This window comes from Narcine bancroftii, chromosome 6 (genome assembly GCF_036971445.1).
Source record: "Narcine bancroftii isolate sNarBan1 chromosome 6, sNarBan1.hap1, whole genome shotgun sequence".
Classification (NCBI taxonomy): domain Eukaryota; kingdom Metazoa; phylum Chordata; class Chondrichthyes; order Torpediniformes; family Narcinidae; genus Narcine; species Narcine bancroftii.
Window position 1 is genome coordinate 38,653,413 of NC_091474.1, and position 14,641 is coordinate 38,668,053.

The 14,641-nt window shown below is 39.8% G+C and overlaps 2 protein-coding genes and 1 non-coding gene across 6 annotated transcripts in view; 2 read left to right on the plus strand and 1 right to left on the minus strand.

Moving 5' to 3' along the window:
* The window catches only part of LOC138735961 (EF-hand calcium-binding domain-containing protein 5-like), a 217,460-nt gene that overhangs the window by 54,231 nt on the left and 148,588 nt on the right, over nt 1–14,641 (minus strand). The gene's annotated exons all lie outside the window — the stretch shown is intronic.
* snx21 (sorting nexin family member 21) overlaps nt 1–14,641 on the plus strand; it is a 32,723-nt gene that overhangs the window by 10,747 nt on the left and 7,335 nt on the right. The window contains exon 3 of the mRNA XM_069884681.1: nt 12,477–12,628. Coding sequence (XP_069740782.1) covers nt 12,477–12,628 — 152 coding nt within the window. The remainder of the gene's footprint in view (nt 1–12,476; nt 12,629–14,641) is intronic.
* Nucleotides 4,356–4,461, plus strand: LOC138737807 (U6 spliceosomal RNA). Its single transcript, XR_011341249.1, has one exon. It is a non-coding gene; the product is annotated as a U6 spliceosomal RNA (small nuclear RNA).

A 14,641-nucleotide genomic window follows, 5' to 3' on the forward strand; every position in this document is an offset into this window, starting at 1 on the left:
GGTTGTTTCCCATAGTGGGAAAGTCTAGGACAACAGGGCACAACTTCAGGATTGAAGGGCATCCACTTAGAACAGAGATGCAGAGGAATTTATTTAGCCAGAGGGTAGTGAAACTATGGAATTTGTTGCTACAGGTGGCTGTGGAGCAATTGGTAAGTTCTTGATTAGCCACGATATCAAAGGTTATGGGGAGAAGGCTGGGCAGTGGTGCTGAGTGGAAAAATGGATCAGCTCATGATTGAATGGTGGGTCAGACTTGATGGGCTGAATAGCCTATTTCTGCTCCTATGTCTTATGGCCTTATTTCATTCTTCCTGGCACCAATGAGTAAAATCTCCATTTACTGAATCTTTCTTCGCAAGTCATCAGGAACTAAACGTATGAACCTCACTGCAACTGCTTCTGATTCAAGTACAACCTTCCTTAAATAAGAGCAAAAAATTTGGCAATACTCCAGATATGGTTTTGTCAACACCCTGGATAGTTTGAATCTTTGGATCAGCAAATTTCCAGATGACACAGATTAGAGGTGTAGTAGAGAACAAGGAAGGCTTTCAAAGCTTGCAGAAGGATCTGGACCAGCTAGAAAAATGGGATGCAAAATTGCAGATGGAATTTAATGCAGATAAGTGTGAGGTGTTGCATTTTGGAAAGACAAACTAAGAATATGCATGGTAAAATTTAGGGCACTGAGAATTGTTAAAACATAAGGATCTGGGAATGTAATTCCCTGAAAATGGCATCGCAGGTAGATAGGATCGTAAAGAGATCTTGTGACACATTGGCTTTTCTGATTCTAAGAATTGAGCACAGGAGTTGGGATGTTGTGGTAAAGTTGTATAAGACTTTGAGGCTGAATTTGGATTATTGTGTGCAGTTTTGGTCACCTGACTACAGGAAAGATAGCAATAAAATTGAAAGAGTACAGAAAAGTTTTACTTGGATGCTTCCAGGACTTGAGGAACTGAGTTGTAGGAAAAGATTAAACGGGTTAGAAAGCTATGATGGGGTAGACACAATTACGATGGGTATAGATAAAGTTGGCTTTTTTCACTGAGGTTTAGTGAGATACAAACCAGAGGTTAAGGGTAAATGAGTAGAAGTTTAGGGGAACATTAGCAGGAATTTCTTCACACAGAGAGTGGTGGGAGTATAGAACGAGCTGCCAGCTGAAGTGGTGAATTCAGGCTCAATTTTAATTTTTAAGAAAAAATTTTTGTTAGGTAATGGGTGGGTGGGGTGTGGAAAGATATGGGATGAATGCAGATCAGTGGTACTAGGCAGAATAATAATTTGGCACAGATTGGCTTGTTTTCTGTGTTGGAATATTTTATGTTTCCTTAACATTTTAGTCATAAATTTTAATTGTTCATTGTCCCATCCACCAAGAAAGAGCAAAAAAAAACTTCTTTGCCTGCTATCTCAGCAAGTCAACCTGTTAAGTAGATAGTGGAGTAATACATAAATAATAGTGTAGGGAGTAGTATTATAATATGTCAAATAATGCAGGGTACAGAGAAAAGTATAGAAGTGTAGGATATAATAAAAAGTACAGATATAAACAAAGCAAGGGCATATGACACATCCATTTAAGATTCAAATTATCCTTGAATCTGGAGGTTCATGCTTTCAAATTCATGATGGAAGGGGGGAGGCGCACAGGTTAAGCAGTAATAGGTGGACACAGATGGGAGGATAAAAACAAAATAAGTTGCTGCTATGGTCCCTTCCACCCTCATTCCCCATTTCTTACAAGGACAGGGTTCTCCTATTATCCAAAGAGCTACCCTCCTGAGCCCTCTGCCCTCTCCCACTGTCACTTCTCTGCTTTATCTCCTACCAACCTGTATCTACCCATTACCTCTTGCCTGTTACCCTGTGCTCCTTTCCCTCCCCCTTCGCCACTCTTTCCCCCATAAAATGGGGATCTGCCTGATTTTCCACATTCCCCATGAAGGGTTCAGGCCCCATCTTTTGACAGACTTGTATCTCCTATGGATGCTGCATGACTGCTAAGTTTCCTCAGCACTTTTGTGTATTGCACTAGACCCCACCGTTTGCAGATATTCTTATATTGATAGGCCCTTGTTATGCTCTTGTTTATGCTTGGAGATGTTCACTCTCTCAAAATCCTTCATAATTTTAGCATCTCACTTTGAGCATTACAAAAGAGCAACATGGTTAGCACAATGCTGTTATAGCACCACTGATCAAGACCCATGCTGTCTAAGGAGATTCTGTAGACTCCATGTATCTGTATGGGTTTCCTCTGGAGGCTCCAATTTCCTCCCACCATTTGAAATGTACTGGGGGTTGTAGGTCAATTGAGTGTAATTGGGCAGCGCAGGTTCATGGACAGGAATGGCCTGTTACCATGCTATGTCTAAATTTAAATTTAAAATTTTAAAAAATGTCCCAAGGTGTTTAATGTGACACCAATAAAAGGAATTTGTGACACTAAAGCCGAAGAGAGAAATAGTACTGCTGTTTCACAACTTCCATGTCCTAGATTCGCTCTGATCTCTGATACTGTCCACGTGGATCTTGCATGTTCTCCCTGTGAATACGTGAGTTTTCCCAGGTTGCAAAGGATGGAGTTAAATAATTTATCATAAATGTAATCAGAAAAAGTTTCACCTGGGACTTTGAGGGCTACTCCACTATTGGAGGCAGGTATTTGGCAAATAACAATACATTTTATGAATGAGAGACTGGAGAAGGGGCTATAATTTTCAAGGATTTTTGTGGAATGAGACGATGATAGGATATTTTAAGGGTGGTGGAAGTAACCAGGAAAAGGAGCTTTGAATAATATTAGTTGACATGGGGAGCAGGAAGGGAAATTAGCTGAGTAATTAGTTAGATTATGGTTAAGACCATCAAAGTTGAGTCAGATGGAGCAATGCAGGCTAGAAGTTCAGGCCAGAATAATGATGATGTTTGGTGACATTTTGTCCAGAAACCATGGAGAAGGGAGGTGAAAATGACAGCTGATGATCTCTAAAAATGTGAGGGTGGAGTAGGAAGAAATATATAGATTGAGAAAACTGGTGGCAAGGTGACAGTTTTTGTGGTGTTAACCATGGCCCAATTTGAAATAGATTGTTGATCTTGTTGAATAATTGGAGTAAGAATGGGCAATTCTCATTGAAATAACTAGGGTGAGAGAGAAAGAGAAATTATTGCAAATAGACAAGAGTAACCGAGGAAGTGGAGGGAGAGTGGTGTAGCTGATTGGTTCTGCAAATATATTCTATCAAGTAGCTGAATTATGTGTGCCAGTATTCAATATATGGTTCTAAATTTGTGCATTAATGTTGTAGCATGTATAGAATTTTGTTGAATTTGACCTTTGATACAGAAGCAGTCACAATTCAGTGGGTCTATGTCAGGATCAGATGAATGATGCAGGCCATAGACCTCTGGGGTTCAATTCCTAATCAGTGCTGTCTGAACTCATCCAAGCCAAGGGCATGTACTGAGCCTCATTAAAAGTTCCTGCTCCTAGATGTGACTTGATGATCTCCTTTGCTGGTTTATTGACTTCACTGAGTCCAGCATCAGAGATTATTTATTACTGTGTGCACCCTTCTCCATTCTTTTATGCCCTTGTAACCTCCAAGAAGCACAGCATCTAGGAGAGGACAGGAGAGCTGGGAACAAATAATTTTCATAGAACAACACCCCGTTAAGGGAGTAGAATTCAGAAAGGAAGGAGAAAAATAATCAGCAAACCATATTGAAATTGTATTGAATTCAATGGATTTGAAGCTTCTTTCTATGTTTGAGACAAGTTTATTTGTAGAGATAATTAATGGTCACAGTTCAAATATAATGCTCTAGGCCTCTACTTATCCAACACCGGTGGGTGGGGCACTTCAAATTTAAGGGGAGCTATGATCAAATATCATAAAATATATTTTGATTTTTTTTATGTAGTCAGTAGGAGAGAAGCACAGAAGAAACCAATAAAACTTGACTGGTTCACATGGAAGGAGGCCCATGAACTTTGAGCAGAGCCCTAAGAGGGCCATAACCAAAAAAATGGTTGAGAATGGCTGATTCAAATTGTGAGAGATTGCAGAGCCCTGAGATGCAGAAGGATTTGGGCAGTGTACGACTGGCAAAAGTCATAGTCATATAGTGTAGAAAAAGGCCCTTTGGCCAACATGCCCATACTTAACAAAATGTCCCTCATATCCCTCTAAACCCATCCTATCCAGGTATCTGTCCAATTTATTTCTTAAACATTGCAATCCTACCTGTCTCAACTGCCCATTCCATACATCCTCCACCCTCTGAAAAGTTATACCTTGTGTTTCTATTAAATCTGTCCCTTCACCTTAAACCTATGTGTGCTCACTTCAGCAGCACATTAACTAAAATTGGAACAATACAGAGAGGATTAGCATGCCCCTGCGCAAGGATAACACTCAAATTCATGAAGTGTTCCATGTATTTTTTTAAAAATGTCTTCTGGTTACCAATTACTCTACTCTGGGCAAAAGGCATTCACTAAATCTATTCCTCTCATAATTTTGTAGACCTCTTATGAGATTACCCTCATCCTGTGCTTCAAGGAATAAAGCTTTAACCTGCTCAACATCTCCCTATCAATCAGGATCCTAAATCCTGGCAACATCCCTGTAAATCTTCTCTTAACCCTTACCACCTTAACAACAATGGTGACCAAAACTGAACACAGTACTTCAAATGGGGCCTCACCAACATCTTTTACAATTCCAACATGACCTCCCAAATTCTACACTCAATAATCTGACTGATGAAGGCCAATGTACTGAAAGTCTTTTTGACCGCCCTATTGATCATTGACTCTACTTTCAATGTACCTGTACTTCTCGATCCCTCTACTCTACAACACTCCCCAGATCCCTACCATTCCTTTGTTGGTCCTACTCATCTTAGACTTCCAAATGCAACATCTCTGTATTAAATCCAATCAACCATTCCTCTGCCCACCTTCCCAACTGATCAAGATACTGCTGAACCTTTGGCAACAGTCTTCACTAACTAAGTAGTGAAGACTTAGGTACTTTGGTACCAATTACTTTGGTAGATGAAAAAAAACAATGCAGATTCTGGAACTCCAACACGATAAGGATAAATGGAGAAAAATATTCAGTAGGTAAGGTGGAATATGCAGGGAGAGACAACCAGCCATATGTGGACATTTAACAATATTCCCCAATGAAGGGCCAAGAAAGAACAAGGCCTGAATCAGGGTAGAAAGCAGAAGCAATTTTTTTTTAATGCAAATGAGGAAGAAGCAATGTATTTGGTCCTTTGGAGAGCTGTGTTGATTGTATGACCTGTTCCAAGGCTTGATAAACAAACATATAAATCAGTATTGGGTGTAGCCCATTTCCCCCCTCCCAGCACTCCCCCCATCAAGCCTGCTCCATCATTTAATAAGATCATAGCTGATCTGACTGACCTCATTCCCACTTACTGCCAACTGCCAGTAACCTTCCAACCCATTGCTTTATATCTACCTTCACCTTGTTCAGCTTTCACTGCCCTTTGTGCAAGATAATTCCAAAGACTCTCAGTCTTCTGCCATTTAAAACAGGTTTTCTGATTTATTATTTTTTTTAGTCACTCCTAGTTCTAGACCCTTTCATGAGTGGAAACCTTCTCCATATCCAAGAGCTGTTGGATCTCAGTCAAGACTGTTGTCACTCCTCTAAAATCAGAAGATGCAAAACTAACTTCTCCAACCTTTCTTCGGGAGACATCTCACCCAGCCCAGGTCTGGTAAATCTCTGAATTGCCTTCAATGCATTAACCTGCAGAGTACTCCTGATGCCCCTTCTTAAGTGAAGCATAACTTCCTTGCATTTGTATTTAAAATCCCTAGCAATACACAAATACATTCTGTTAGGTTTCCAAATTACTTGCTGACTCGCCTTTTGCAAATTTTACACTGCCCAAATCCTTCTGCATCTCAGGGCTCTGCAATCTTATCACAATTTGAATCCGCCATTCTCAACTTTTTTTATGATGGCCCCCTTAGGACTCTGCTCAAAGTTTATGGGCCTCCTTCCCTGTGAACCAGTCAAGTTTAGTTGGTTTCTTCTGTGCTTCTCTCCTACTGACTAAAAAAAACCAAAATATATTTTATGATTCACGTCCGTGGCTCCCCTTAAATTTGAAGTGTTCTGCCCCTGTGGGGATTGGGATGTTGGATGAGTGGAGGCCTATTGCCCCTGTTGAAAACGGCTGATTTAGATAATACACCTTTTGATTTTTTTTTCTTCTTCTAAAAATGACAATTTCACATTTTCTCACCTGCTATTTCATTTAACAGATCTTTGGCCCACATTTAACTTTATCACTTTGAAGCTTTGTTATGCTCGCTTCACAATTTAACTTTTCAACTTATCTCTGAGTCATCAACAAACTTAGCAATTATAAGCCCCTTTTCCGCTGGCACATTGTCCCAGGAATTAACGGGGAATTAACTGGGACAGGGTCCAGTGGAAAAAGAAAACAGTCAGCTGGCCACTGTCAAATGACATCATTTTATGCCAGGGATTGATGGCCTCTACCCCTACTCAGCTGATGCTGGTATACTGATTAAATCAGTGGAAAAAGGACAGCAAAAGTGACTTTGTTTACAGTTGAAGATAAACTCTCCGATCCCTGGGATGAGTTGTGTTCAGTGGAAAAGAAGTTAGTGTCCCGGTTAAAGATGGCCCCTTGGAAACAGCATAAACTGCTTCCTATCCTGGGACACTACATGGCCAATTAACTGGGTTGCCAGTGGAAAAAGAGGCTATAGATTTGGTGCCATCAACCCAGTAATTGATAGAAATGGAAATCATTGCCCCATTCAGGTCCCTGTGGCATATTAGTTGTTGTATTCTTACTAACCAGACTCTTGTATACTCTGTTTCTACTTATGAAGAGACAAGGTACTTGCTAGAAAAGGCACACAAGACCACAGTGCAAGTGCTGGTGAATGGGTTTATTATCAATGGACATGATGGGATGAATAACTTATTTCTCTGCTGTTATGACCATTATTTCTGATCTGTAATTGGGGCAAACCAAGAAATTGTAGCTCAGCAAGCCTTGCATTAGTGAAAGGGAAATTATTAGAGAAGGTTCTTGGGGATATGATCTGCTCACATCAGGATAATGATAGACTTATTGGGGATAGTCTGTTTTGCTAGCAGGGGAGGTAGTGTCTGACAAATTTTATGGTTTATTTTGAGGAGATAATGATTGATGAGGTTAGGGCAGTTGGTGTATATATGGACTCTGTAAAGCTTTTGTCTGGGTTCTTCATGGTAAGCTGATCCAGAAGATTAAGGCACATGGAGACTTGATAAATTTGATTCCAAATTGGGTTGGAAGGCAGAGGGTAGTGATGGAAGGGCATTCTGTAAAGTTAAACCTTGTATTTTTGATTTTTAGTTAATTTTGTGCCTGTCTCTTTAAGAGAACTATTGTTTGTAGTGTTACCATAGTGACTATAATGTAATATGTTGTCATATCTGCCCAGGCTAACGGCTTGCCTCTCCTTCTACAAGATGTGAAGGAAGCCTGAGCATGAGAAATTTTTCTTTGAATTTGTGTATTTCTTTAAATTTTTTATATTTCTATATATCTTTATCCTTATACTGTAAATGGTTTATTAGCCACCATAATTAGGTGTGCTTAGGTGTAGAAGCTTTTTTTACAGACTGTGATGTTTGCTTCGAGAATTTGCTGGTATTTAATTGAATTCATCCTTTCCTCTACCAGTGAAATGTTCCCTGTGCCACTGGCTGCAACACAAGCCCAAAGCGTGATCGATCCACCCTCGTTTTTTTTTTCATGAAATTTTCACCTTTTTTTCTCCAATCATACCTTTCCTCATTGTGGCCAAAGAGTTCTATTTTAACTTCATCAGTCCACAGGACTGGTTTCCAAAATGCATCAGGCTTGTTTAGATGAACCTTTGAAAACTTTTGATGCTGATTTTAGTGGTGAGGATGCAGGAAAAGTTTTTTTCTGAAGATTCTGCCATGAAGGTTGCATTTGTGCAGGTGTCACTGCACAGTAGAACTGTGAACCACCACTCCAGGCTGCTAAATCTTCCTGAAGGTCTTTTTGCAGTCAAACAGGGATTTTGATTTGCCTTTCTAGCAATCCTACGAGCTTCTCTCGGAAAGTTTTATTTTGGTCTTCTGGACCTCAACTCGACTTCCAACATTCCTGTTAACTGCTATTTCTTAATTACATTACAAACTAAGGAAACAGCCACCTGAAAATGCTTTGCTATCTTCTTATAGCCTTCTCCTGCTTTGTGGGCATAATTTATTTTAATTTTTAAGAGTCCTAGGCAGCTGCTTAGAGGAGGATGCCATGGGTTTGAAATTTGCATCACCTGGCCTTTCCTAACAATGACTGTGAATAAGCTAACAAGCTCATTAAGGTCTGAGTCCTCAGTAAAAGTTAGCTGAGAACTCAAATCTCTTGAGGTGCCCAAACTTTTGCACGATGCTCTTTTTCTTTTTTCACCTTAAAATTGTAAAAAACAAAAATAATACACTAATCTTGCTTAAAAATTTGAAAAGAATGTGTTATCTTTAACTTATGACTTTTAGAGATCAATTAATCTTCTACTCACTTAACTATTCATAGTAACAGAAATTTTGACCAGAGGTGCTCAAACATTTGCATACCATTGTATATTAATGATTTAGACAGAAATGAAGATGGGCTGATCAGTAAGTTTGCAGATGACTCAAAAATTAATTGGTGGACTTGTGGATAATGATGAATGTCAAAGCATACAGTAGGATATTAACCAAATGGAAATGTGGGCATAGAATGACAGATGGAAGTTTAATTTGGACAAATGTGAGATGTTGCACTTTGGGAGGTCAAACAGAAGAGGAAAATATACAGCAAGCAAATGGTAGAACCCTTAGGAACACTGATGTACAGAGGGATCTTGGGGTGAAAATCCATAGTTCCCTGTAAGTAGCAAAGCATGTTGATGGGGTGGTAAAGAAGGAATGAGACCTACTTGCTTCATTGGTTAAGGTGCTAAGTATAAAAGTTGGGAAATCGTGCTGTAGCGGCGTAAAACTTGGGTTAGGCCATATTTGGAGTTTTATGTACACTTCTGATCTTTTGGAGAGAGGCAAATGTGGTTCACCGGGAAGTTGCTTAGATTAGAGAGTATGTGCTAGAAGGAAGGGTTGGACAACCTTTATTTTTTTTCTGGAGAATGGAAGGTTGAGGGGATTACCTGATGGTGTATAAAATTATGAGAGACATAGAGTACCGGTAGATAGATAGCATAATTTTCCCAGGATGGAAAAGTCAAATACTCAAGGGTACAGGTTTAAGATAAGAAGGGGGAGGTTAATAGGAGATTTCCAAGGCAAGTTTCTTTTTGTACATGGATACAGTGAAACAGTGATAGGAGCTGAGATGTGTCAGTGGTGGGATCTTGTTATAGGAGGCAAAAATTACAGAGGATAATTTTATGTCAATCTAAATGCTTCTTAAACATGGCTTTCATATCCACTTCCACCATTTTCCCTCTCCTCCCCTCTCTGCCTTCCATAGGGACTACTCCCTCTGTGACCCCCTTGCCCACTCATCCTTCCCAACTAATTCCACCCCTCCCCCCGTCACCTTCTCTGTAGCCGCAGGAAGTGCCACACTTGCACCCATGCCTCCTCCCTCTCCACCATTTGGGGCCCCAAATAGATCTTTCAAGTGAAGCAACACTTGTGTATCTACTGCCTCTGGTGCTCCCTTTGTCGCCTTCTCTCCATTGGAGAGACTGGGCACCAACTGGGCGATGGTTTCATTGTACACATTCACTGTCCACATCAGTGATGAGATCTCCCAGTGGCCAACCACTTCAATTCTGTCCTCCACTCCCATCCTTGCACGTTTGTCCATGGCCTCGTACTATCCCAGCAAGACCACCCATAAATTGGAGGTACAACACTTGATTTTCCGTCTGGGCACTCTCCAACAAGAAGTAGATGGCAATAACATCAACTTCTGTTTCTGCTACCCTGCTCACCATTCTCACTCCCTTCCCTTTGTCTTCTTTCCTCCAGCTCTCCATCTCCTTCCCTCTCAATTCACAGAGCGATCCCTCCACCCCTGCTTGCTCGTGTGCCCTCCCTCCCTTATCCACCTGTTACTTCCTGCCTTTAGGACCATGCTTTTCCCCCTACCATTTTATTCAGGCACCTGTCAACATTTTTCATACCTTGATGAAGGGCTCAAGCCTGAAACATTAGTTATGTATCTTTGCTACATAAAATACAATGCACTGTTTGGCCTGCTGAGTTTCTCCAGCATTGTGTTTTTACTTCAACCACAGTTTCTGCAGACTTTTGTATTTTACTTCAAAATAGGCAGGGAATGTGTAGGCAGATATGATCAATTTAATTTGACCTTATGGTTGGTACAGAGGGCCTGCTCCTGTGTTGAACTTTTCTGTTCCATTTCCCCAAACAATTGTTTGGATTGAAAACTGTAGGATGCATTGCTTTTTGGAGATGTGATACTGTGTGTTAGTGATTAAAAAGCCCCACTGTGGTAGACCAGACAGGAAATGCATATTACGAGAGAATCTGTGGAATCACAGAGTACTGTGTAGCTTGGAAGTAATATGCAATTAGGTTCTCAGGTTGAGCACAAATAGGGTCTATTAATACCAATATAAGACTAAGGATTTCCAAAGTCCTGGATTGTTCTAGATAGTGTAGGAACACTGCTAAGGCCTGCCATCCCTTCACAGCCTTAAATAAGGTATGATTACCTCCAGCAAAGCCACAAGCTGAAGCAGGCCATGTGCAAATCTTTCCATCTAGATTGTGGAAAACTCAGAGTTTGCATTTCCTGCTGCAAACCAATCAAGGGTAAAGGATTGCATGTCTCATTCTAGAACAGAGAAGCTTTGTGACATTGTAAATGAAGCAACGAACTGTAAACTCAAACAACAGGCAGATATGAACATTCATCACAATCTGGATAGCATCACAAGGCCGCCGTGAACTTTGTCTCCATAGAGGAGTCTAACAATATGAAATGTTTGGAATGCATTTCACAAATGACAGGTCCTTTTAACTACTTAACAAAATTATAATTTACTGTGTGCAATCTTGACATGGTATAGGACACCAAGGTATGATCGGTAAGATGTAGGAATGCTGAATGATCAATTTTTGAACATTCCACCAGTTAATTTTAAAAAGATTATGTTTTTTAAAGAAAAATAAGGACTTGAGCTCCTTTTCCTTTTTGGTCTCATTCTTACCAGTTTGCATTAATCCAGGCAACTAGCCAATGCATTCAGCACCTCCATTTAATTTGCCATGCAACTATACTGTAAAAACTTGATTCCTTCCATTATTGTATTATATCTGCTTTTAAATGCCCCAATATCCTGGATCCCCTTTCATTCTTCTTTGGGCCATATGACTCTCAAGAAGGTAGAATAGGTAACCTGTATTGAGGCCAATTGTTTGCTATGAGGATCCACATCAACTGTATGGCAATCATAAATATTTTCTTGAACTAAAGTCATAGGGCCGATAGAGGTTGTTTCAAGTCTTGTTTCTGAAACATTGTTTTAAATAAAAAGCATTGCATTTTCCTTTCCAGGCTATTTATGCTTCTTTATAGTGTATTATGTCAAGTGTTGTCATTGTTCTAATGTAACTGAAGGAGCAACCACATTTTTGAATACTAAACATGGTCAAACTTCAATGAGATAATGTTTCTGTAAGTTTGGATGTGGTAACTATTGATATCTAGGATAATTTCCCTGTTGTTCTGCAAAATAGTGCCATGGGGATTGTTTAAGGGCAGCACAGTGGTGCAGATAATAGAATCATTGCCTACCAGATTGAGGGACCTGGTTCCAGTCTTGACCTTCAATGCTTTCTGTGTGGCGTTTGCATGTCCTTCCTGTGGCAGTCTGAGTTTTTTCCATGTGCTCCGGTTTTCTCCTACATCTCAGACCCAATGGTTGGTTGTTAAATGAGCATCGTAATGTGTCCCTAGATCATAGGTGCAAGGGAAATCCAGGGAAAAGATGATATAAGAATTTTTAAAAGTGGGATTAGTGTGAATGGGTGCTTGAGGGTTGATGCTGCACGAGTTTGAGACACATCAAGTTTCCGTCTATACTTCTATGCAGTATAAACGCAATTCTGCATTCTCATTTCAGTTTCCTGGAGTTATTTATCCTTCAATTAAAGTTGCTGGTTGCCTGTGTTAGTAATAGTGTCTACAATTCAAAATACTTTCTTACCTGTAAATTGCAATTAGAACTTGTTGGGATTGTAAGACATGCACTAAAAATTATTTCTTTATTTTTCAAAGACAATAACCTTATTCAGAGCAATAAGTAATTGAAATGTTCCATTTTCAATTATCGTCACAACTTTCTAAAGCTGCAACATACAATTCACCCTTGTGTTTTGTAGAGAACTCCTTGGATGAGATAAAACACTGCAATATGCTTACAAAGCAGCTTCAAGAAAGTTGGAAGAAGACCAGAGTGAAGTTCCTTGAAGAAAAACTGATATTTGAGGTCACGAGTGCAACAGTCATCCAGAACTCGTCTTCAAAATATGTGGTGCGTGTTCTTCCTGTGCAGAATAAATGACAGACGGTTCTGGGTGGTTTCACAATTCCTGTATGTCTGTGAGTGGACATGATTATATCATACACTGACCCTCACTTAGCCATTCTTTTTCTTGGACGTTGGGCTCATCGTGGAGTCAGATTCGGCAGACATTTGGAGCAATTCCCCAACTATTAAACTCTGGGAAATCCACCAGAAAACTATGCTCAGTCCTGCCAGGAGAACAGTGTCTCTGTTAACTGACTGAAGAAGCACTTCTGAAAATGACTAAAGTGTAGTAGATGCTTGATAATTTATACTTTTTTTAAAAAAATGACCTGCTACACCCGATCAATATTCTGGCTGTTAGATTGAACAGAAACTTAGCTGGACTGACCACGGGGTCAGTAGGCTGTGCCTACGGGGTCAATTTAGGGAATGAGTGTCCTAATGTTTTTTGAGGACTTTTATTCCTCAGTCCTACCACCACACCTAAAAGTTGCATATTGAGAATGTGGTGGAATATTTTCCATGTGCTTGGATGAGTAAATCAATAACTCTCAATTATACGACCCCCCCCCCATCAAGAAAATACAGTCTGTTTGATGAACAACCCAGCCCATACCTTAATCATTCAGTCCCTCCTCCACCACTGTATCGTGGCTGCTGTTTATCATCTGTAAAATGTACTTCGGTTATTCCCTTAGACCAGTGGTTCTCGACCATTTTCTTTCCACCTTAAGTAACCACAGAGCACTTATGCCATCCTATATGAGTGTGGGGGTGGGGGGGGGGTGGGGTAAATCGAGAACCACAGCCCTAGACCTTACAAACTCATGAATTCTATGAATGAAAGCACCAATATAATTTTTTAGATAAAGAGCACTGCAATACACCAAGTATGTTTGGTAATACAGGTTGAGTATCCTTTATCCGAAATGCATGGGACCATAAGTGTTTCAGATTTTGAAATAATGTTTTTAGGGTAACACAGCAGTATAATAGCATCAGCAGAATGCCTGTATCAGCTGTTAAATAGCAACAACAAACAATGACAGGCTTTCAGTCTCCACCTATGATGCTGTGTTTTAATGAAAAGGTTGCAATACACTGTATTTTATTTTTTCAAAATAATGTTTGTACTGTTTTTAAAAAAACTTCCCTGCTTACAAAAGAAGATGAATGCAGCACCAAATACTAGAAATTCTGCTGGATAGCAAAAATCAGTATGGTTGAGGGTTTGTAACAAACTGGCTCCCACTTGTGGCATCATGTTGGTGCTCAAAAAGTTTTGGATTTTGGAACTTCGGATTAGGGGTACTTGACCTGTGCTACATTTTTTAAACGAGTTGGTCAAATGTTTTTTTAAATATAATTTTATGTTTTTACTGTTTGGTTTTTAATTATTTCAAAAAATGTTTCAGTAACAGATATAATATCAGAAACATTTTTTGATACTGACAGTCAGCGAAAGCTGGGGTGCAGCTTGGTTGTCTGATGGTGACATCTTTTCCAGTTAAAATATGGGCAGGACACCCCACCACCAACCTCAGCAAAACATTGACATTTTAACACTGCCACAAAGGGACTTGCTGTTGAGGATCAGTCAGCACTTCTACCAGAAGTTGACACTGGAGCATGAAGTTTGGCTCTTGCCAACAATTCATGGCCATTGTTTTGGTGTCCCCTTGTCAACATATCTGAAACATCACAAGTGGTTATTGTGCCCCAGTGTTTGTAGTAAAGAAAATTAGACCAGAATGAGGAAGAAAGGAATATAAAGTGTGAATTGGGGTTAAATGGAACATTAGCAGTAACATACACTGTTTGAACACTAGGATCTCTTCCTATATGATAAAAGTTTTTTATTTACCTTCAAAAAAAAATTGATACCACAGATCTGTCGACACCGAATCTGGAATTCACCAAAGGAATTCTGAAGAGCACAACCTGTTAATTTTAGAAGTTAATAAACCACACCCTCATATTCAATTTTAGAATCTGATCCACACAACAGCATTATTG